The 22324-nt window shown below is 49.2% G+C and overlaps 2 protein-coding genes across 6 annotated transcripts; both read left to right on the top strand.

The window, feature by feature from the left end:
- Positions 1 to 1387: 1387 nt before the first annotated feature.
- Positions 1388 to 4055, top strand: ZNF329 (zinc finger protein 329). The gene has a single exon (XM_040978155.1). The coding sequence runs from the start codon at positions 1458 to 1460 to the stop codon at positions 3084 to 3086; it is 1629 nt and encodes a 542-aa protein (XP_040834089.1). The 5' UTR covers positions 1388 to 1457; the 3' UTR covers positions 3087 to 4055.
- An 8606-nt stretch (positions 4056 to 12661) lies between these two features.
- Positions 12662 to 21387, top strand: ZSCAN18 (zinc finger and SCAN domain containing 18). Of its 5 annotated transcripts, none has more exons than XM_040978157.1 (7): positions 12662 to 12749; positions 15480 to 15961; positions 16429 to 16566; positions 17417 to 17508; positions 17862 to 17964; positions 18492 to 18584; positions 19656 to 21387. In XM_040978157.1, the coding sequence occupies exons 2-7, from the start codon at positions 15559 to 15561 to the stop codon at positions 20366 to 20368; spliced, it is 1542 nt and encodes a 513-aa protein (XP_040834091.1). In that variant the 5' UTR covers positions 12662 to 12749; positions 15480 to 15558; the 3' UTR covers positions 20369 to 21387. The 5 variants fall into 5 exon arrangements, with proteins under 5 accessions (XP_040834091.1, XP_040834092.1, XP_040834094.1 ...); XM_040978158.1 differs by having other exon boundaries at positions 12664 to 12707; XM_040978160.1 differs by lacking the exon at positions 12662 to 12749 and having other exon boundaries at positions 13575 to 15961; positions 16450 to 16566.
- The last annotated feature ends 937 nt before the right edge of the window (positions 21388 to 22324 follow it).

Here is a 22324-nt window from a genome sequence, read left to right as displayed (position 1 = left end):
AACATTTATTTTTATTGGAAATAGTTTTACAGACAGAAGGAGAATAATAAAAAAACCTTCCATCTGTTGGTTCACTGCCCCAGTGGCCACAATGACTAGAGCTAAGCTGGCCTGAAGCCAGGAGCCAGGAACTTTCTCAGGGTTTTCCATGAGGGTTTAGGGTCCCAAAGACTTGGGCCATTCTTCACTGCTTTCCCAGGCCACCACAGGGAGCTGGATGAAAAGTGGAGCAGCTGGGACTCCAACTGGCACCAATATGGGATCCTGATGCTTGCAGTGGCGGTGGATCAGCCAATTGAACCATTGCACTGGACTCCAAGCTATACTACTTTATTTGTTAAGTATTGAAACTGGAACCTCTTCCTGAGTTTTTTTTTTTTCTAGTAGTGGAATAAGGTGTATATTGTTTTGGGGTTTCACTCACATTGAATTTATGGTTTGTCCAAATGATTTTAGGAGAAGTATGTGATTTTGTTGGTGGAAGATGATAGTCATGCAGTGAAGACACCAGGTATTCTAGGGACACTGTGCTTCATCCATATTGCAGAGTGTGTTTTTGTGATTCATTCCATGAGTATGTGTAACTAACTCCTCAGTAGCAGCCTGAAGAGAATTTGTAGATCACCTTGAAGACTACCATGGTTGTTAGCCTGCTGCAGCCTGTACTTCATGATCCACTGGAATGTCATCTTTAGCTTTATGTTTAAATTGTATATTTATTTGAGAGGTCAGAGGGACACCTAGGCACTGGCATCTCCTGCTTGTCATGAGGGTGGCAAGAACTCAGTTACTTGAGCCAAGGTCTGCATTTGTTAAGTAGGAATTTGGCATCAGAAACAGGTGTTGGGATTCAAACCAGGTACTCCAGTGTGGGTCTGATTTCCTTTTACTTAAAAAAGATGTTGAGAGAAAAACTTCTGATAATGAATATGCTAGAAGCAGCTTCCTTCCTGTGAGTCAGGTTTGTTTTCAAAACCCTGTAGGACAGTCATTGACAGAATCTTCAGATCACCAGGACTCTATTATGTTCTGCCTGTGGAGGTAGAAAGTTGACCTCAGAGCCGGAGCAAGAACTGCAGCTTTTGGCAGTGGTCCTGGTGGTTTGTATGGATCATGGTTTGTGGGACAGCATAGTGGCTGAGATGGTATTTCAGTTATGTGAGTCCTGCTGCCTGGCCTGGAGTCTCTCACATCCATTTGGCACATTTGTATGCAGTGCCATTCCTCTTGCCTACTGTTGGGTAGGATGAAATACTATGTGGTTCTTTCTGAATTTGTTCTGAGCTTTGTCCTATGTCTCTCACTTTATCCCCTACCTTTTGTAGAGATGTGAGTTTTGGTAAGAAAGCAAGGAAAAAATAAATTCCTACATGAGTAGCTCGTCATTGTTTTCCATTCCTTTTTCCAGTATAGCTTCATCCTTTTTATCCTTTTCTTTATTTGTTTCAACCTAGGCTATGAAACTGAAAATGTTGACTCAGAATATTCCTCTGGAAGAAACATCTCGTGATGTAGAAATGGAAGGATTTGTGACAGAGAGTTCCTGTTTCTCCAGTGTATGTGACAACCAAGATTATGAGAGCCAGGAGGGTCATTTGAGGCAATCATCTTTGATTCAGGGGAAGCCAAGGGCTGAGAAAATAGGTTGTGAATATTCTGGTTTTGGGGAGAATATGAATGCAAACTCAGACCTCCCAATGTCTGAGAGAATTCTCCTAACAAATGGTTTGCATATATGTGATTCAGGTGCTCAAGGTCTGGATTGTGACTTAAGCATCCACAGTTGTCCTCAGAGTTATGTAGCTAAAAGAGTTGGCAACAGTGATGCTTGTGGAAAATCTTCCAACCATTCCTTGGAGGTTATTCAGCTTGGAAGAAATCAAATGAGAGAGAAATCCTATAAATACCCCAAAAGTGTTAAATCTTTCAATCATTCTACCCTTCTTGGTGAGCAGAAAATAATGAAACGAACCAAAAAATTCTATGGTGGTAATGACTTTGAGGACATCTTTACCCTGAGCTCATCTCTTAGTGAAAGGAGGAGGAGTTATCCTGGAGAGAAGCCATATAAATGTACTGAGTGCGGTAAATGCTTCAAACGGAATTCTTCTCTTGTGTTGCATCACCGAACTCACACTGGAGAAAAGCCTTATACTTGTAGTGAGTGCGGAAAATCCTTCTCCAAGAACTACAACCTGATTGTGCATCAAAGGATCCATACAGGAGAGAAGCCGTACAAATGCAGTAAGTGTGGAAAAGCATTCAGTGATGGGTCGGCTCTGACACAACACCAGAGGATTCACACAGGTGAAAAACCATATGAATGTCTAGAATGTGGAAAAACCTTCAACCGAAATTCATCCCTGATTTTGCATCAAAGAACTCATACAGGGGAAAAGCCATACAGATGTAATGAGTGTGGGAAACCCTTCACTGACATCTCCCACCTCACTGTGCATCTCAGAATCCACACTGGAGAGAAGCCTTATGAGTGCAGTAAATGTGGAAAGGCTTTCCGAGATGTTTCATACCTTACCCAGCATGAGAGAACCCACACCGGAGAGAAACCATTTGAATGTGTGCAGTGTGGAAAATCCTTCAATCGCAGCTCTCACCTCCTTGTGCATCGAAAAATCCATTCTGGAGACAAACCCTATGAGTGTAAAGAGTGTGGGAAAACATTCATTGAGAGTGCATACCTCGTCAGGCACCAGAGGATTCATACTGGTGAGAAGCCCTATGGCTGTAACCACTGTCAGAAACTTTTCAGGAACATTGCTGGCCTTATCAGGCACCAGAGGACTCATACTGGTGAGAAACCTTATGAATGTAATCAGTGTGGGAAAGCTTTCCGGGACAGCTCCTGTCTGACCAAGCACCAGAGAATTCACACTAAAGAGACTCCATACCATTGTCCAGAATGTGGGAAATCCTTTAAGCAGAACTCTCACCTGGCTGTACATCAGCGACTCCATAGCAGGGAGGGTCTCAGCCAGTGTCCTGAGTGTGGGAAGACATTTAGAAGGAGCTCGTCCCTTGTCCAACATCTGAGAACGCACACTAAGGGACAGCCTGTGGAAACATAATGATTTGGGGCCATAGTTTTCTCCTATTTCTTAGAACATGCTCAAAAACCTTCATGAAAGAGTTGTCTTCAGATAGGACTTTTCTCCTTGGTGACAGAATATTTTAAATTAACCTGTGGGATTGATGAATATGAAACATTCTTTAACTGATAAATTTTCATTGGGGAACTCAAGTAGAGAATATTGAAAGGTACGAAGATGTAAAAAGTTTTTCAGCAGTGATTCGGCCTGGTTTCAGACACCAGGGCACATATACTGGAATTAAACATGGGTGTGAGGAAGGCTCTTCCCTGAAGATGTGTGTCCACTTCTGCGTAAGAATACTTAGACTGGAAAGAGCCTGGTGAATAAAACTAATTGGTGTGAGGGATCATTGTTTTACAGGAGTAAACCCTTACTACAGTCTAAACTTGTGGCTAGAATCATGAAGAGAAGCTTTGAGCAGGAGCTTTACCTGTTTTATTTTCCTTATATTAGCAAAGCTATGAGGTGAGAGGTCCCACACAGTGTTTCACCCCCACATAAATCACAATTTTTTTAGGTTTTTCTCTTTGAAGGTATTTCTGTGTTATGCTCCTGCCAGAACGTGAGTAGTTTATGTCAGGAGGGGGAACTGAACACGGAAGTGGCTGGTGAATGAACAAGCTTGTCCAGAAATGGAAACAAACTTCCAAGAAATGTGATGTTTTAGTTCTTGAAAAAAAAAAATAAGTTTACATTATCACCCTCTCCCTCCATTGTTCTATTTTGTTTCTGTAATTAGGAAGGTTTTATTTCCATGTTGCAAATGCTTAGTGCAAGGTTTACTGAGATTGTAACCATGTAAAGATAAGTGCACATTGTTGCAGATGGAAAATGGAGAAATAAGTGGTTTTCTTTGGAGGCCGGGAAGTATGGTGATTTTTTTTCCCCTTTTACAAATCCTACATTGTTGGTATAAATAATTTCATAATGAATAAAAAGATAAAGCCAAAAGGAGATGAATTTGGGATTTCTTTGTACCCTTTGCCAGGAGTGGCTGGTCAGGTGTAATGAAAAGCCATAAGTAAGGATTGGGACAGGGGGTGTTCTGCCATAATTTCCCTAGAATCAGACAGAGTATTCTCCATTCTGGGACATGAGAATGAATCATTTCCTTCTTGGGGACGTGGATTACAAGGGGCATATCCTTGTGGAGGAGACTGTGAGTCTTGGAGAGTGGAGAATAGGAGGCTGTAGAGAATGCTGGACTAAGCCAGCAGATCCTTTCTTGAGCCAGCTGAGAGCGCCAGTCCAGCTGGCTGACACAACCTCAAAACCCTGTGAGTAGATCCTCTTGGAGTTCTGATTTTCCCTTCTCACCTGTTCTCTAGCTGCTGGGGAGGCAACATCAGAGTGATTAGACACAAGGGTCATTTGGGCTTCTCTTCTGGGTTCTCCCTTGACAGAAGCAACCATTGAACAATGCCCAGACAAGGAATCAGGGTGGCCTTGTCTCTGTTTTCAGTGTAGCCTGTCTTCTAATCCTTTGATTCAGAGTAGCAGAAATATGCCCTTATCCCCAACGTTTCTCGCAGTGACCCCACCCTCTTCCTTGGTTTAAAGTCTCCACTTGTCCTTGCTAGAACGTTGGATCTCGTCTAAGGAAGAGGTATGAAGACATTTGAGTAATCCTGATGCAGTCTGTCAACAGGGCAGAGTTGCTACAGAACCCCTTCATATGTCTGTTTGCAGATTGCCTGGTGTGTCTAATTGTTCTTTTTTTTTGTGACTATGAGCTGTGTGATCGTATTTTCAGAGTAGGTAAGACATTCTTAGGCATCGTTTTTTGGTGTTAAGTTTTGAGCTCGATGTCAAGACAGTGTTTTTGGGAACGTATTTCACTCAGCATTTCTGAGTTTGCACATGCTCTTCTTGGCTTTGCTAACATACCATATGTAGGGTTGTTTTTTTTTTTTTTAATGTTACAGTTTAATAGGCACTGGGGTTTCCCTTCCCTCTCCCCAGGTTCCCTCCCCTCCCGTGTTCTCCCCTCCAGTCTTTTTTTTTTTTTTTTTTTGACAATCTTTACATAGTTAATTTGGGTAAAAAGGGTTAAGGGTTACAGGAAAGTGGGTAAGACTATTATTTCCGTATTGTTTCCTTCATGTATCTGAGGTAAAAGGGGATATTGAAGGAGAAGCCCCAGCCAGTTTCCCACCCACCCACCCCAAGTCCTGCATGTGGGGCATGCTCTGAGATATTCACTCAAGAGGTTTCAATAGTTCACCAGTTATGAATCGCTGCCAATCTCGCCCCTCCAAACACGATGAGGTCGTTGAAAAATCCACTGATTGACATTGTCCATCATAGCGTCTCTATTTGCCCGGTATTTTGTGGCCAACCTATAGCTGAGGTGGTTGATTAACTTGTTCCATCTTCTGTCCTTTCATGGTTAGGGTTCTGAGTCTGGCATTTCAATTGGGGAGATCGCCAAAGAAACTTCGTCTGAGGTGTTCCCAGGCCAGATTCTTGTATGTACCAGCAAGTACAGGGTCCGGCACAGTCCATCACCCTGGTCAGCTGGTGGTTGCAATTGCTGGGTTGGTTCTGTTTTCATCCCTGCCTTCTCTCCCCTCCAGTCTTTTTTTTTTTTAGATAAATTCTTTTTTTTTTTTTTAAAGATTTATTTTATTTTTATTGGAAAGGCGGATATACAGAGAGGAGAAACAGAGAGGAAGATCTTCCGTCCAATGATTCACTCCCCAAGTGAGCGCAACGGCCGATGCTATGCTATGCCGATCCAAAGCCAGGAGCCTCTTCCGGGTCTCCCACGCGGGTGCAGGGTCCCAAAGGCTTGGGCCGTCCTCGACTGCCTTCCCGGGCCACAAGCAGGGGGCTGGATGGGAAGTGGAGCTGCCAGGATTAGAACCGGCGCCCATATGGGATCCTGGGCGTGCAAGGCGAGGACCTTAACCACTGTGCCACCGCGCCGGGCCCTCCGCTCCAGTCTTACAGTGGGTGACTTACATGAATTTTCACAAGTTCACCATGCTGCCACTGAGGAGGATGGACAACAACTTTTTTTTTTTTTCTTAACAATCTTTACATGGTTAATTAGGGCACAAAAGTTCTTTACATGGTTAATTAGGGCACAAAAGTTCAAGGGCTACAGGAAAGTGGGTAAGACTATTCTTTCCACATTCTCCCTTTTTTTTTTTTTTCTGTATCTGGGGTAAATGGGGAGATAAAGAAAGAAGCGCCATCCCCCAGCCTCCCACCCATCCCAGGTCCCCAATGTGGGGCATGCTCTGAGGGTCCTGCTCTCGTGGTTTTGATAGTTCAACAATTATGAATTGCTGCCAGTCTCACCCTTCCAAGCACGATGAAATTGCTGCAGAATCCACTGATTGACACAGCCCATCTTAGAGTCTCTGTTTGCTCAGATTTTCACTGCCAACATATGGCTGGGGTAGTTGAATAATTTCTTCTGTCTCTGTCCTCTGTTGTGGTGCCAGGTGTCCTCTGCAGGTTCCTATGGACTGCCATATCCTCCATGTGCACCTAATTGTGCTGTCCACTGCTCCGTCTGAGCCTCCTCGGAGTCTCGGCTCTGGCATTTGCACTCCATGGCAGACCATGGAACCTGCACTTCTCTGCATGGTTGGGGTTCTGAGTCCGGCAGTTCGATTGGGGAGATCCCCAAAGAAACTTTGTCTGAGGTGATTCTTGTGTGTCCTTGCAAGTACAGGGCCCGACATAGTCCATTGCCCCAATCAGCTGGTGGTTGCATTTGCTGGGTTGGTTCTGTTTCTAGCCTTGTCTTCCACTGGAACCAATGGGTGTTGCAGTCCAGCCTGATTCTGCCCAGCACACACCCGGCCCTCACACAAACCCGTGGGAGCTGCAGCCTAGTTGGAGAGACCCACAATAACCCTTACCAGTCCCTCCCACTGTTGTTGTTCCCGTGTTTGCCAGTATGTAGAGCAAACTTGTCCAATCTGTCCCACATCCCATTCAGGTCTCATATATGTCAATGGGCCTTGAAGCCTAGTTCAACCCAACCAGCCCCACTATCCAGCCCACACACATGCTGTTGGGTGCTGTTTTGTATAGCCACTGCTGCCCCAATCCTGGTTTTCATGCTCTCCACTGGGAGTGATAGTTCTATAACCACAGTGGATTTGACAACTTGAATGGGCCTGGACATGAATTCTCTCCTGGAGGTTCTAGGTAAGATTTCAGGCCAGATGGCTTTTTCTTTTTCCTCCTTTCCTTCCTTCCTTCTTTTTTCTTATGTGAAAGAGCTACTAATAAGGTTGATGGGAAGAGAAAGAGAAATAAGAGATATCTTATATTTGCTAATATGCTCTAAATGCCACAATGGCCAGTGCTCAGCCAGACTGAGTTCTGGGACCTGGAGCTTCATCTAGGTCCACTCCATGAGTGACAGGGTCTAAACACTTGGATGTTAGCAGGGAGCTGGATTGTAAATGGAACAGCTGGGACTCAGAGCAGCCTCCACAAGGCATACCAGCATCCTAGGAGTCGCTTAACGCACTGTACCACAGCATCTGTCCCTCTCCTGACATTTTTATTTCTCCCAGGTCTTGGAATATGTGAGTACAGGTGGTCCATTGCTGGGTCAGGATGTATGAATTTCTCCTGGAACATAGGACTCTGAAGGTTCAATATTGTCACAAATTTTCATTTCTCTTCTGTAACACATTATATTTAAGAAGCTACAAAGTTCCTTTCTGAAGTGCCTACTCACCTCTGCTTTTCCCACCAGCAGCAGATGAGAATGCCTGCTGTTCCACATCCTCCTAAGCACAGGATGTGCTACTTTATTTCTTCTGATAGGTGTACAGAGCCTATGAAAGGAATTTTAACCTCTGAAAGGAGGTAATCATAGTAATTTGTTGTGCCAGTCTGCATAGCTGAGTTATGCTGTGGTACCAGTGCCAGTGGAAATCATGGCATGTTTTATGCATATTCCTGTGGTGTGGCTGCCACTGAATGCCATGATGCTTTGTTTCCAGTGCCCAGGCACCTTGCTCTACCTCAGGGCAGAGATGGAATCAGAATTCCTAAGGCCTCTTTTCAGAAATAGCACCCACACTTCCACTCTCCTCCCAGTAGTAAACAAGTTAGCACCAAGCCTGAAGTCATCGGGCAGGAGAGGCAGAAGCATCTTCAGCTATAATGCAGGGCTACCACAGTTGTCTTTGTAACTTTTGGGGTGGGGCATGACCATATTTTAGTGACTTCCCAGGCCCAGTTTTCTTCTCTCTTCCCCCAGTTCTGGTCACAAGGCTTCCCCTCCCCCAGTTCCTCGGAAATGCCAGGGATGTTCTCATCTTCTGTCCTCTGCAGTCACTGACTTCTCCGTAGTTATCTCCTTCACTGCCATACCTCTTGTGGGTGCCACGTAGCTCCTCTGCTGGCCTGTCCACACCTTGTTCAGTTTTCTACTGTGTCCACAGCAGCTGTTTGGCATATTTACTGAACTAAAAGATGGATGTGTTCAGGACAGTCAGCCGTACCGTACCAGCAGTGTGGATCTTTCCTGTGTTCTGATTCTGAAGTTATCCTTGCGCTCTGGAATCAAAAAAGAATTGTTATGTGTGGAAAGATGATGAGCCTAAACAGCACGCATTATCTCACTTGTGGTTAACACCATGGACATTTTTGTTCAGTCAGGAGGTATGTGATACACACCTCAGATATGAGCACATTGGTTTCATTAAAGGGCTGAGGGGCAGTGAGTGAGCAATAGCATGTGCCATCCACCAGAAGAGGGATTCTTACCAAACAGGATGCAAGATGTAAAGCATAGTAGGGAAAGTAACCTGAATGACAGCATAGAGGGCTCTGAGAAGAAGAGGAGGAAGATTTTTTTGTTTGTTTTGTTGTTGTTAGTTGGAAAAACAGATTCACAGAAGGAGATATAGAAAGATCTTTCATTTGCTGGTTTACTCCCCAGGTGGCTGCAATGGCCAGAGCTGAGGTGATCCTGAGTCAGGAGTTTCCTCTGGCTCTCATGCGCGTGCAGGCTCTCAAGGCTTTGAGCCATTCTCCGCTGCTTTCCCAGGCCACAAGCAGGGAGCTGGATGGGAAGTGGAGCAGCTGGGACACAAACCAGTGCCCTTATGGGATCCCTGAGCTTGGAGGTAGAGAAATAACCAAGTGAACCATTGCTCTGTTCCCTTTAGGGTGTATCTTTATTGATTTGTTAAGAGCTTTTTGTGTATTAAGGTGCCTTACCCATTGCCAGTCATGTTTATAGATATTTTATCAATATTGTTTAAAAATTATTTTTGAAAGATTGACTCTATTTGAAAGGCAGATTTTACAGATTGAGAAGGAAAGAGTCTTCCATCTGTTGGTTCAGTCCTAAAATGTCACAATAGCCAGAGCTGAGCTGATCTGAAGCTGAGAGCCAGTTACTTCTGTGGCTCCCGTGGGGAAGTATGGTCCCAAGGACCTGAGCCATCCTCCATTGCTTAAACAGGGAGCTGGAAGGGAAGTGCAGCAGCCAGGACACAAATCAGCACCCATATGTGATGCCAGCAATGGCTCTAAAATTAATTTTTTTTTTATTTGGTAGAGTAAAAGGCAGGAAGTCTCCCACCTGCTGGTTTGCTTCTAAGTTTAATAGTGGGGCTGCACAAGGCAAAACCAGGATCCAGGAACTTAGTCTAGGTTCTCCAGGTGGGCAGCAGTGACCAAGTCCTTGGACCATAACCACTGACCGCTAGGGCACACATTAGCAGGACGCTGGAGTCAGGAGTAGAGCTGGGACTTGAATACAGTACTCTGATGTGAAGTACAGGAATCCCAAGTGGTATTCTAGCCATTTCCCCAAAGGCCTTTACATTTACCAAAGGTAAATCTTTCCCTTTTGGCCATGAAAAAGCTTTTCTTCTTCTTTTTTTTAAGTTTTAAGTTAGCACTTTTTTCTTTTAAAAAATTTCTTTTTACTCTTACATGAAACAGAAAGATCTCCCATCTAAGAATTCACTCTCCAAATAGCCTCAGTGGCCTCTGGCTGTATCTGAAGCTGGGACCCAGGAATTCTATCTGGGCATCCCACATCAGTGGCAGGAACCCCATCTCTGAGCCAACAAGGCCAACTTGCTTCAAGGGGTATGCTACTCTATACCACGGAATACCACTCAGCAATAAGAAGGAATGAGGTAGGGCCCAGCGTGGTAGGCTAGCGGCTAAAGTCCTCGCCTTAAACACACTGGGATTCCATATGGGCATTGGTTCTAATCCCAGCGGCTCCACTCCTCATCCAGCTCCCTGCTTGTGGCCTGGGAAAGCAGACAAGGATGACCCTGCAGCCATGTGGCAGACCTGGAAGAAGTTCCTGGCTCCTGGCTTCGGATTGGCACAGCACCGGCTGTTGTGGTCACTTGGGTAGTGAATCATTGGATGGAAGATCTTCCTCTCTGTCTCTCCTCTCTGTATGTCTGACTTTCGAATAAAAATAAATCTTAAAAAAAAAAGAAGAAGAAGGAATGAGGTATTGGTTCCCACTACTACAGTGGTGGGAAGGATTCATTAGGGTTAATGACTAGGCCATCGGCTGAAGGACTTCCTGTGGCCTGCTGTGAGGGTCTGTGATTGGTGAGGGGTTTGGGCAAGAGACTGGGCACCTACACACTGCAGGAAAGATCTAACGGGTGAGAAACCAGTTCTTGACCTCACGGTGTCAGTGCGACCTCATTTAAAATTTACACAGTTCCCAACAGTGACTTTGGCTGTAAGTCAATTTACAAAAAACAAACAAAAAATCCAATGAAAGTAACTTCACTGGCTTTATTATTAATTATACTGTATTATGTGACACAATTTCATAGTCTCTGGGATTCCCCTAACCCCTCTCCAAACCCTTCCCCCTTGGTGGATTCTTCCACTTTGTTGCAGTATTATAAATCAAATTCAGTTGAGATTCTTTCGTTGCAAGCATATGCCAAGCAAAGAGTTCAGCATCTAATTGTCCAGATACATTCAACGGTTTCTTGGGTAGATCATTTCTGGTCTGAATGTAGATCTGGCAGAATATCATCCTGATCAATTTAAAGCCACAACTTAACATCAATGACAACTTACAACATTATGGAATTAATTGTCATGGTATTGAGTAACCAATATGTTAACCACATCCTGTGACTACTTCATTGACATTTCAATTTTAGTTTGTATACAACCAGCTTCTACCCGCCTTAAAATGGCTATAGGGTACTACTCAGCTGTCTCGTGTCTATCCTTATTTTAGTATTTAGCAGTCCATAGCATTGAAGCATAATTCTACTGAACCTGGCAGATTTTAGGATAGTCTAAACTGGCTTATAACTCTAGCAAGGCATATGTCAACAGTTGAGGTGTAGAATTATTTTAGGAGGGGTGTGCAGAGAAATCTTGCATTCTCTGGTGAGGAGTATCTAATCTCTGTGTCCTACCTAGTAAGGTATGTGTGAATCAATGCTGACCATTTCTTGTCTGGTTTTAAGCTTTCCTTATTGTTCTCAGTCTATTCTGATTTTTTTGTTTGTTTGGAGGGGTGCTCCGGAGTGACCGTGATTGTCTTTGCCAGAGAGATGGGGATCCAAAGTTGGAACTAAGCAAGGACCAGAGAAAGCTCCTCTCCCTAGTCCTGAAGGAAGTTTACTGTTCTTGTTTCTACGGACCGCTCAGGGCTCCTGGCTGTTGTTCCTAACACCTTGGATCCTGTGAGGAAGGATTTGGGCTTCTTCCATCCCATGTGGTAGATAAGAATTGTAAAACATATTATAATTTTAAGACCCTATGCTACTTGGAAATGGCGGGGGGCGGGGAGGGCAGACAAGTCTTCCATCTCCTTAAGAGTATGTGAGGATGACGTGAAGTATAACCCATAAGCAACAAAACAGGTAACTCAAAGACAACAGACTTGAATCAGCATTAGGCAATAGTAAAACTACAAAGACCTATAGGGGGAGTCAAGAGCGATCCTGACAACCTCTTAACAGAAGGTCATATGCACAGAGCGGGGGGGAGGGGGTACCCCAGAATGGAGCAGGTGGACAGGAGGAGACCCCTGGATCTACAGGAAGGACTATCAGTACGGGCACCAAGGACTAAATTCCAACTGGGAAAGAGACCAATGGGAATTGGAGTGCCTTCGGGGGCCGAGGACTCTGAGGTTCACTGGCTTTTAAAATTGCCCGGCTCAAAGTGACCAAAGCAAACACCCTGCTAAGCCCTAGAGCCATCTCCGGATAGCGGCGGCGGCTGCACCCACCTCGCCCCAGCCGCCTGCCACGCGTGTTCGCGAGTCGTGGAGCCCTTGGCGTGGACAGTCTTCCTTGAAGCTGGCCTCTTTCGGCCGGTCGGCCTCTCTGGATCCCAAGGTCTCCTCAGTGCTGAACCGACCCATTTCTGTCGCCTGCACCGGCTGGTCCCGCTCCGGCTGTTGCTAACGTCACCACGCGGTTCCCTCGTTGCCATGGCATCGAAAGTGACGCAGCCCGAAGGAGGGCGGGGCGGAGAGCAGCATTCTGGGAATCGTAGTGTGGGGTGGGGGAGCGCTTCGCGCACGCGCCGTCCTGCCGGCCGCCATCGCACCACCCAGGGCTCGGACAGCTGGCAGTCGCCTGACGTCGCCGTGTCTCGGTGTGTCGGGGGCCGAGGTCCCTTCCTGAGCTGTTGGTAACGGTCAGAGCCCCGTGCACTGCGCCGGCAACGCGGGGGCGAGGGCGGGAAGCGACCCCGGGCGGGAGCGACGAAGGCGCCTCCGGGGAAGCGGGGGTCTGGGCACCCCTCGCGGTGCGCGTCCTGGAGAGTGGGCCGGGAGGAGTGGGCCCGGGAGGCCAGGCCCTGGAGGAGTGGGCCCGGGAGGAGTGGGCCCGGGAGGAGTGGGCCCTGGAGGAGTGGGCCCAGGAGGACAGCGCCCGGGAGGAGTGGGCCCTGGAGGAGTGGGCCCGGGAGGCCAGGCCCTGGAGGAGTGGGCCCAGGAGGAGTGGGCCCTGGAGGAGTGGGCCCGGGAGGAGTGGGCCCTGGAGGAGTGGGCCCTGGAGGAGTGGGCCCGGGAGGAGTGGGCCCGGGAGGAGTGGGCCCGGGAGGAGTGTGCCCTGGAGGAGTGGGCCCTGGAGGAGTGGGCCCGGGAGGAGTGGGCCCGGGAGGAGTGGGCCCTGGAGGACAGCGCCCGGGAGGAGTGGGCCCTGGAGGAGTGGGCCCGGGAGGAGTGGGCCCTGGAGGAGTGGGCCCTGGAGGAGTGGGCCCGGGAGGAGTGGGCCCGGGAGGAGTGGGCCCTGGAGGACAGCGCCCGGGAGGAGTGGGCCCTGGAGGAGTGGGCCCTGGAGGAGTGGGCCCTGGAGGAGTGGGCCCGGGAGGAGTGGGCCCGGGAGGACAGCGCCCGGGAGGAGTGGGCCCGGGAGGGCAGGGCTCGGGAGGAGTGGGCCCCGGAGGACAGGGCCTGGGAGGACAGGGCCCGGGAGGGCAGGGCCTTGGGCGCCGCGGGCGGGTGAGGGGCCTCTGGGCGTGGGCGCGGGCAGCGGAAGGCCGCGAGGCGCCGCTTTGGGGGCCTCCCGTGTTCTGGGGGAGGGTCTGAGGGTCTGATGGGGAAGCGTGGGGCTTCTGGAGGGGCTGCAGACTCTGGGGCAGCCTTCCGAGGGGGAGCAGAGGGACCCTGGCGGGGCACTCGCGGCGTCCTTTCCCCGGTAGTCTCTTGCGGCGCGGTCGGCTGTAGTTAGGAGCTTGTCCCGGGGAGAGGGGCTAAGAACAGGGTCTCGGGCCTTCCCTGAGCTGGGATGTCTGGAGTGGGATGGGGAGTGGCAGCCTTTGGTGGCATCGGTGGCTGGGCAGCCAAGGGAGCAGGATCCATTGGGAATGAATGTCCGTGTTTATTCTTTCCAAGTTTCCAGCTACCCAGTGAAGCTCCCAGCAAGGCTTGCGGCCTACGCTTTGCCCGTGCTCACTTGTACTCCTAGTCAAGTCTCCCCTTGCCCTGACCTCCCTCGTCCCTGTCACTGGGCCGCCCCCGCTGCTCACAGGCGCAGCTGTCACAGCGTCCTTCCCCGCGGTCACCTCCCGACTTCCCACCAGGAGTCAGGTCTTGTTGAATTTTCTTGCCCTGCTTTGGAGCTATGACACTGGGTCACTGTGGCATTGATGACCCCTTGGTCTGTGATTTCCTTAGGAAGCCAAGGCCACTTGTTCTGGATGCTCCTCTGGCTCCATGGGTCGTCCTGAGTAGACCCTGAGTGCCCATTGGCAGCACAGAAGGCAGCTGGGATTTGGAGGGGGTGTGTGTGAGCATTTGCTCATGTCTGCATTCTTTTAAAGGACCCGCCCCTTCTGTGGTGAGGGTGAGGCTGGGGGTACCATCTGGCACAGTGAGGTAGCATCCTGAGTGACTCAGCGTCTTGTGGGAGAGTTGGGGTCCGTGCTGATGGGTGGGTAAGGGGGGAGCTAAATACCAGCAGTCAGGACCCTTCAGGTGATGAGGGAGGTTCCTGGAGGAGGAACCTGGGAATCGGGGCTGGACCGGCACCAACTCTGCCTAGCCCTGGGGTCCTGCTGTGGGGTAAACACTGTCCAGATGTTTATGCAGGCAGTGGACACCAAGCCGATGCTTCCCAGGCCCTGAGGTTTCCTTTGAGGAGCCCGTGATCTTCTGGGGCTCATGTTCAGTTGGGGAAGCAGGCAGTAGGCAGGTAAAAGATGGCTTGAGAAGGGTGTGTGTGTGTGTGGTTGGGGAGAGGCCTGTAGGCAGCTCTGAGTTGGAATTCAGCTGGGGTAGGGGAAAACTTGGTGGAACCAAACTCCCCTGTCCACAGCAGTCTCCTCCAATTCCTCTTGTCCTCCTCTGTGGCCTCCTCTTACATGGCTTTCCTACTTGGCACGGGGGCTGGGCCATCCAGGTCTGCAGTTTTCTTCAGAAACAGGTGGCAGTCATCTGTGGATTTCCAGAGTGGGTGACTTACTCCCTATATTTTTATCTGAAACCATGTTTTGTTTCGGGGCTTCTGTTTTAATAGAACAATCAAACACTAGTCCTTTTGATGCCCTCATAATGTAGGGCTTAAACAGATCTTGTATTAAAACTGGTGCAAATGCTACCTACATCATGTAAATAACACATGTGACTGGGCTGAGTTTAACGTAAGATTTTTGTGTCTGGGCTTATAATTGAGACTATTGTGTAGCTTTTCACCCTACTCATTACAGGTGTTTTTTTGGCAATACCATTCTAACAAAATCAGTTGTTCCTATGTTTTTATGATAAGTTTTATGTTCACAAGTATCCAGTTGTGTTTCTAACTAGTAGATTTCTTGGAAGATTTCTTTAGTAGATCTGAGTGTCTTGGGTACACAGTTGAGCTCAGAAGCCCTGGCCATGTACCACTGACTGGTCACCTTCTCTGTGTTGTTCATTCTCTGCAGGTACTGATACTGGCCAAATTCTCCAGGTGTCCTGTGATCCCTGGCATCTCTACCGTGTCTCTGGTGCAGTTCTAGAAAAATGCTGCCTTTGGAGAGGGCGTTTGCCTCCCCGAGGAACTCCCCGTCCCGCCCTGAACTGCCCATAGGGGGGTCAGCAGCCAGAGTTCGGCGGGAAGGGCCCGTGAACATCCCTGAGAGGACTGCCGCTGACCTGGAGTTCTCCCGCCTGCGCTTCCGGGAATTTGTCTACCAGGAGGCAGCTGGGCCCCACCAGACCCTGGCCCACCTGCATGAGCTGTGCCGCCAGTGGCTGCGCCCTGAGGCCTGCTCCAAAGAGCAGATCCTGGAGCTGCTGGTGCTGGAGCAGTTCCTAGGCATCTTGCCCGACAGGGTCCGGCCCTGGGTGGTGGCCCAGTATCCTGAGAGCTGCAGGAAGGCAGCTTCCCTGGTGGAGGGCCTTGCTGATGTGCTGGAGGAGCCTGGTAAGGCTGCTGCACCGAGCAGCAGGGACAAAGAGGAGCAGGGGTTGTGTGCAGAAAGGTCAGGATCCACAGCTAGAGCTCAGGGGCAGTCCCTGAGGCTTGAGTTGTGAGGTACAGGGATGGCCTGTCCTGAGCTGTTGAGGAAGCTCCTCAGCAGGGATCAAGGCTATTGCCGCCTCCCGGCCCCCAGAGTTGTCAGCCTCAGGGCCAGCACTGCTGCACACAGCTCTTGTCCCTTACCTCTGATATGAGGAAATGGGAGACATGGAGGAGGGCAGGGTAACGCAAGGTGCAGCTTCTTCAAAATTGAATACATATCCTGCATGCACTACTGGCTGGAGGTGTGAGGGATAGGTGGTGATGGGACTCAGGGGTCCAAGGTCAGGGTCAGAACCCTGGGGCCACGCTTACATAGTGCTTGTTAGCGCACATCTCACCCTCCTGGGGTCACTTCTGGTTGTCCATAGGAATGCTGTTGTATTCCCCAGGTCGTGCGTCTTCACCCTTGAACGAGGGAGTGTATGAACGGCTGCTGTTGCCAGGTGGGCCAGCGAGCCCCAACGGAGACCCTGGACCTGTGGAGGTCCTGGCATCTCCCGAGACTCGTGAGTGAACAGCCTCTGTATGGGTGGGTGGGTGGGTGTGACGGGTACAGGACGGGAGCTGATGTTGTAGATGCAGAAGCCCAACATGTTGAGTACATGCTGTTAAGACTTCCTATAGGTTCTTGTGAGTGTAACAGATACTACATTCTATTAAACATTTGTGCCAGCCATATGTGTTGATCATAAATGGCCAAGAAGCATTAATACATAAAGGAGAAAATGATTGTCCCATCCCCCTGAATATCCTGGCAAGTGAAATCAAGTGTCCTGAGTGTCCTGCATGTCACACAAGCACTTGGGGACGAAATGAGCCAGTCTTCCTGGACTGCCATGTACTTGGGGCTCCTAGGGGCAGCCCCTGCATTTGTGGTCAGAGCCAGGCTTGTAGGATTCAGCTCTGCCCAAGCTTGGCCCATATGCTTGAGCTGGACTTTACTTCCACTTCAATGTCTTCCCCTTTGAAAAGGCTGCGTGTGCCTGTAGGTGAGCTCTCTCATGTATCAGGGGACATTGCCCAGGACTACTGGGCAAACAAGGCATTTGAATCTTTATACTCAGACACAACAGAAACTTCCATGTGACTTTCCAGAAATGCTGTGGTGCATGCAGTCTATATTGCCAGCGCTGTATGTTGTTAAGCTTGGGCATTGCATCCTTGGCAGGAGTGGGCTGTTGTGGGGTCACTGCTGAGCTTGCCTCTTCTGTTTTTTCCTGGCCACTCTGTGAGTTGAGGCTGGATGTGTGGCCAGTCGAGGTTTGGAGCTTGTCTTGTTTTCCTGGGACCTGCGCAGACCAGGTGTGGGTCTCTAATGATGAACTGGGGCACCCAGTTCTACCTTCTCCTTCCCAGCCTGGCCTGCTGTGCATCCTGTGCTTCTGGAACAGGGAAGTAGCAGGGAAGAAAGGGCTGAAGTGGCCAGTGCTGCAAGAGCTGAGCTGAAGGTAAGTGGAGGAAAGGAGCAGAGAAGCTTGTTCCAGCAGTCACTCCAGGGTGGAAGACCACAGCGCAGCGTGTGAACAAAGGCGGATGGGCCCTGTCCTCGAGGAGGGGTTCTGTTCCGCCCTGGGTTACTGGCATCTCTCCTCCCCTGTCAGTAATACTCTGCCACAGCCAATGATGTGTTGCTGTGAATATCTTTAGGCTGGGGCAGAGAAACCTGCTCCAGCAGTCACTCCAGGATGAAAGGCCTCCAGGCAGTGTGTGGGCGGAGCCTGTGGGCCCCACACCAGCATGGTTGCAGAGCCACGGGTCTTTCAGGGAGGGTATGTAATGTGGCTGAGGTACCTTGTTTCAGCAGCCAAAGGCATTTCCAGAGGAATCTCCGCACATGGGAGAATGGGGCCACCTTGACCCATCAGAAGAGAACCTGAAGAGCTACAGGAAGCTACTCCTGTGGGGTAAGACTGGCTTCTGGTGGAAATACAAATAAAGGCCTTTGGGCATGGATGGTTCATCAGGTCCCCACTCTTCTGGCCTGTACATTCATGCTTGCCTGGGTCCTGAGTTTACAGCCCTCGAGATGCAGACAGGCTTCTGGCCCCAGGGCATAGTGTTCCTGTCCTCATCGTGGAAGGGCCTCTGCTCCTTGTGGCCTCATGGAGTCTTTTCTCACAGATGATCTTTCTAGAAAAATCTGTGGCGTACCTCCGCATAGGCTCCTGAGCCTTTTATAGTTTGAGTTTTGTTCTTACATCTAACTGTGTTCCCCAAGACACCTTCTCTTCCCACCTGTCCCACGGGCCTGCTTCACCAAGAGATTATCTTCCTGGTCTTAAGAGCTTCCCAAGGATTCCTGCTGGGCAGCAGCTGATCATGGAGAGCAGGTCTGCTCTCCTTGCCAGGGGCAGCCCACAGGATCTGAGGTCCACCTGCTGCTTTCTGTTTGAGCACCTGTGAGTGTTGTTTGTGTTTTAACCCCACACAGGGTATCAGCTTTCCCAGCCAGATGCAACCTCTGGGCTGGAGACAGAAGAACCTGCTTTACTGGAAGGAGAACTGCCAGGAGGCAGCCTGTTAGGTAAGGCCAAGTTAGAGAGTGATGATCAAGGGTAGAGTTGTGGGGGCAAGGTTGGGTGGCACACCCTTCTTTCCAAGTGTGGCAGGGCTCCTCATGGTTCCATCAGTGTCAATGGAGACCTCAGCTTTTATTTCATACATCATTCTCCCATCCAGCAGATACTAGAGATGAGTCCAGTTATCATCTCTTGACAGCTGAACAAATCGCCCCAAAATGTGTTACCTAAAACAGCAGTGTAAGTTCCTGGGATCCTCTGGGTTGGCTGTTCTGCCCCATTTTATGACTGCTTAGTACACACACACCTGCATCATTTAGAAGATTGACAATAGTTAGAATGTCCCAGAGCTGGTAATTGGCACTGGCTCTCAGTGGAAGCTTGGCTAAGGCTGTTTACTTGAGAGGTCCTTAACATGGCCTCTTAAGGGCTAGCTTGGGCTTCTTCAGAGTATGGCAGCTGGGTTCTAAAAGAGAACATTCTAATTAGGAAGGCATATATCAGGCCAGTATCCCATGGGTTACATGGCCAAGTCACTGAAGTTAGGAATGACCACCCAAGGGCAAGATTCCTGGGTGACAGACTGAGGCACAACTCTGTCTTTGTGGTCCATGTTGTCAGTGCCATTTCCCAGTCTAGGTTGCTGCTCTGGATCACATCTCTGCCACAGGAAGTGGTGTGTGTGTGTGTGAGAGAGAGAGAGAGAGCAGGCTGGTGATTCCATGAGCCAGAACTTGTCACACTGTCACCCTAGCAGCAGCAGAAGCAGCCATGAGCTCAGCTAATGTTTTAGTAACTGTCAAGGGAAGGAAAACAGATGGGGTCAAGATGGGCAGTCTTCTGAGATCCAGGAATTCTGTGGTGTCACACTTACTGGCTATATCCATTGCCCTTGAAGTGATCGAAAGTGTCAGCTGAGGCCATGCACACAAAGCACTTCTCAACTGGCAGCTCGCTTCCTCCTTGCTTGGGTCCTATAGCTTATACCAGTCATTTCTTAGCTCTGCTGTTTGTGAAGCATTTTCCATGTGTGAGTGGTGGCAGTTGGAACAGCTTACGTTCTGACCTTGTTTCAGGCCACGGGAGGCCATGGGGAAGCCAAGGGGACATGCAAAGGCTCGGAGGGGACCTTCCTGTTGACCCCTCATCAGGCACCACCCAGGAGGAGGAAGAGCAGCTGCCCTGGAAAGTTTCTGATGCCCTGGATGGGGAGCTGAGCCCAGTCACTGGTGCCCAGAGGCAGTCAGTCATCCGGAAACCTGCCCAGGACTGGGGCACAGCAAGGCCGGAAACCCCACTGCAGGGCCCTGGCACAAAGAGGCCTCACCCAGAGGAAGGGGATGAGGAGGGCCCTGAGTGTGTTTCTAGTGTGAGCAACCACCAACAGTATGGCATGAGGAAGAAGCCCAGTGGAGCTGGCCGTAGTGCAGGGTTCGTGTCTAGTCAGGACCCGGGTCCATCTGCCCCAGGCCTGCCTGTGGTTGATGAGCCTGGAGCATGCAGAGGGAAGCCGTATACCTGCAGTGAGTGCAAGGAGGCCTTTGCCTGGATCTCCCTTCTCACCGAGCATTACAAGAGCCACAAGAGCAGGAAGTGCTACACGTGCCAGGGCTGCTGTAGAACCTACCACTTCAGCTGGAACCCGGCTGAGTACCAGAAGACTCCCGAGGAGGAGGCGCAGGTCCAGGGCCCCCGCCCTGCCATTTGTGAAGCTCATGCTGGGGGGAGGCTCCACAGGTTCCCAGAGTGTGTGGAAGATGATCTTTTACCTGTAGAGCCTGAGGTGTAGACATGGGTTGCTGTCCTGTGAGCATCCTGCCAGATGAGTTGTCTGGCTGAGAATCCTGAGTAGTGTATCAGGCTCCTTGGAAGCTGTTAGATGGTGGCTTCTCGCCGTATCTGTGGATAAAGTCTGCTTGTTTCAAGTGAGCTTATGTGGCTTGAGCACCTAGAACCAGAAGGCCTATAGTGAACATACTCTGGGCAGATGCTAACATGAGTATAGTCATTGGGTGTGGATGAAGATTCTGCTTTCTGCAGCCATTTGGCACCACCCTCATGCTGGATTGTTTGATATTGTGCAAAGTGTAGAATTGCCTTAAAGTGTGTGATCTGTCAGCGCTTTTTTGAATTCATCCTTACCTCAATTCCTCCTGTTTGAGCTCCCCAAGATTGTTCAAGCAGAATTCTTGCCAGCTGTGCTTGCTTATACCCAATGTCAGATTCGCTTTTGAATCCTGAAAAGCAGATACTGTTTTCTTAGTTCAGCTTAATGTCTTTTACCTGTATGGAGTGGCTTATAAAGCTAGCAGAAAAGCCTTGAGCCTAATAATGTAGGGTTTTCAGATTGAATCTCAACCCATTAGTGAATTGTGAGATCAGATTAGTGGGTGACCATCAGCCTTGTGAAACGATGAGGTAGAATAAACTAGGTCAGAATGTATCATGTAGCAAAGGCAAATATTGTTTTGTGAAACTTCCAGCCATAGATGAAAGGATAAGAAGTAGCTGTAATGTGAAATGTGTTTCTTACTGGGGTTGTCATCTAAGTAACTTGAAAAGTAGCTTGAAAACACTCATGAAGGTTGATGGAGGAATCTCCGCCTGAGCAAAGGAGACCACGCTTCCCAGACTACATAAGGTATCTGGATTTTGCATTCAGTCTCAGATCACAGCATCATTTTCATTGTCTGAGTGTAAGATTAACTGCTCACTGTAGATATTGTGCCTCTTTGACTGTGTTTGGGAAGGCAATCTGTGACAACCCCAAATCATAGAAGCTTAACAATAAAGATTTTATTTCTTCACTCACATTATAGTCCATTGCCTTGGAGTTTGTTCACATGATGTAGATGGCACCCTGCTCCAGACTGGATCAGGCATCCACTCAATCCTTAATACAGGTCCACTCTCCACTGGTCCCTTGGAATGTGGGGACATCAGCTGGTAATCAATACACATGCTTTCCAATTGTGTGGACAGTGTAAAAGTGCATAGGATTGGCTTGGGTCTGCCCCATCGTGTGTGGGGTGGGGAGCTTAGCTGGTCATGTGAGTCGTACACAGAAAGCTTGAGTCTGTTCTACCATGTGTGGGACCTCAGCTGGGAATGGCTGCCATAATTCAAAGCTTAAAGGCTCATGCCACTGAAATCTTCACTTACCTGCCTGACAAAGTTGAGAAGAGTTACACTACCAGCACGGTGGCTAGAGACCCTGGTGGAGCCCATGGGACTTGCGCATCCTTGCAGTGTGGTAATCTAATGGCATGCAGGCTGCATGCACAACTGCCTATGCAAGCAAGATGAAAGCTACACGACCTTTCCTGGCCTAGCCTTACTGTTCATCCCCACTTGTCAGTTAGGTTTGCATTCAGCCCTTCAGCTTTCCTAGCTAATCTTACTTGTGCTTGTCACTGAAACAAGGCACTTGCCCCTGACACTTAGACACATCAGGGAGGAGAATCACATTCCTTCCATGGTTTTGAGGAAGGTGTTTCTGTGGTTCCCAGTTCTCTGCTGTTCTGTCTGTATCAGCACAGGGAATTACAGCATTGAGCCGACTGGGAAGGTGGGAGCTTGCAGGAGCTGGGATTACTGAGTTCCTCAGTGAGGACACTGGGCTGAGCTAGAACAGGGGAGCCCTCATGTTGTTTATAACCTGGAGTATGCACAACAAAGCCTGTGTATTTCTACACTGGATTTGCGAGCAGGAGCCTGTTGTGTTAAAGAAGCTGAACTTGTAGCA

Source organism: Ochotona curzoniae, unplaced genomic scaffold, assembly GCF_017591425.1.
Source record: "Ochotona curzoniae isolate NIBS_2020 unplaced genomic scaffold, NIBS_Ocur_1.0 contig_2861, whole genome shotgun sequence".
Classification (NCBI taxonomy): Eukaryota; Metazoa; Chordata; class Mammalia; order Lagomorpha; family Ochotonidae; genus Ochotona; species Ochotona curzoniae.
Note: the sequence above shows the minus strand (reverse complement) of the source record. Positions and strands in the feature narration are given on the sequence as shown.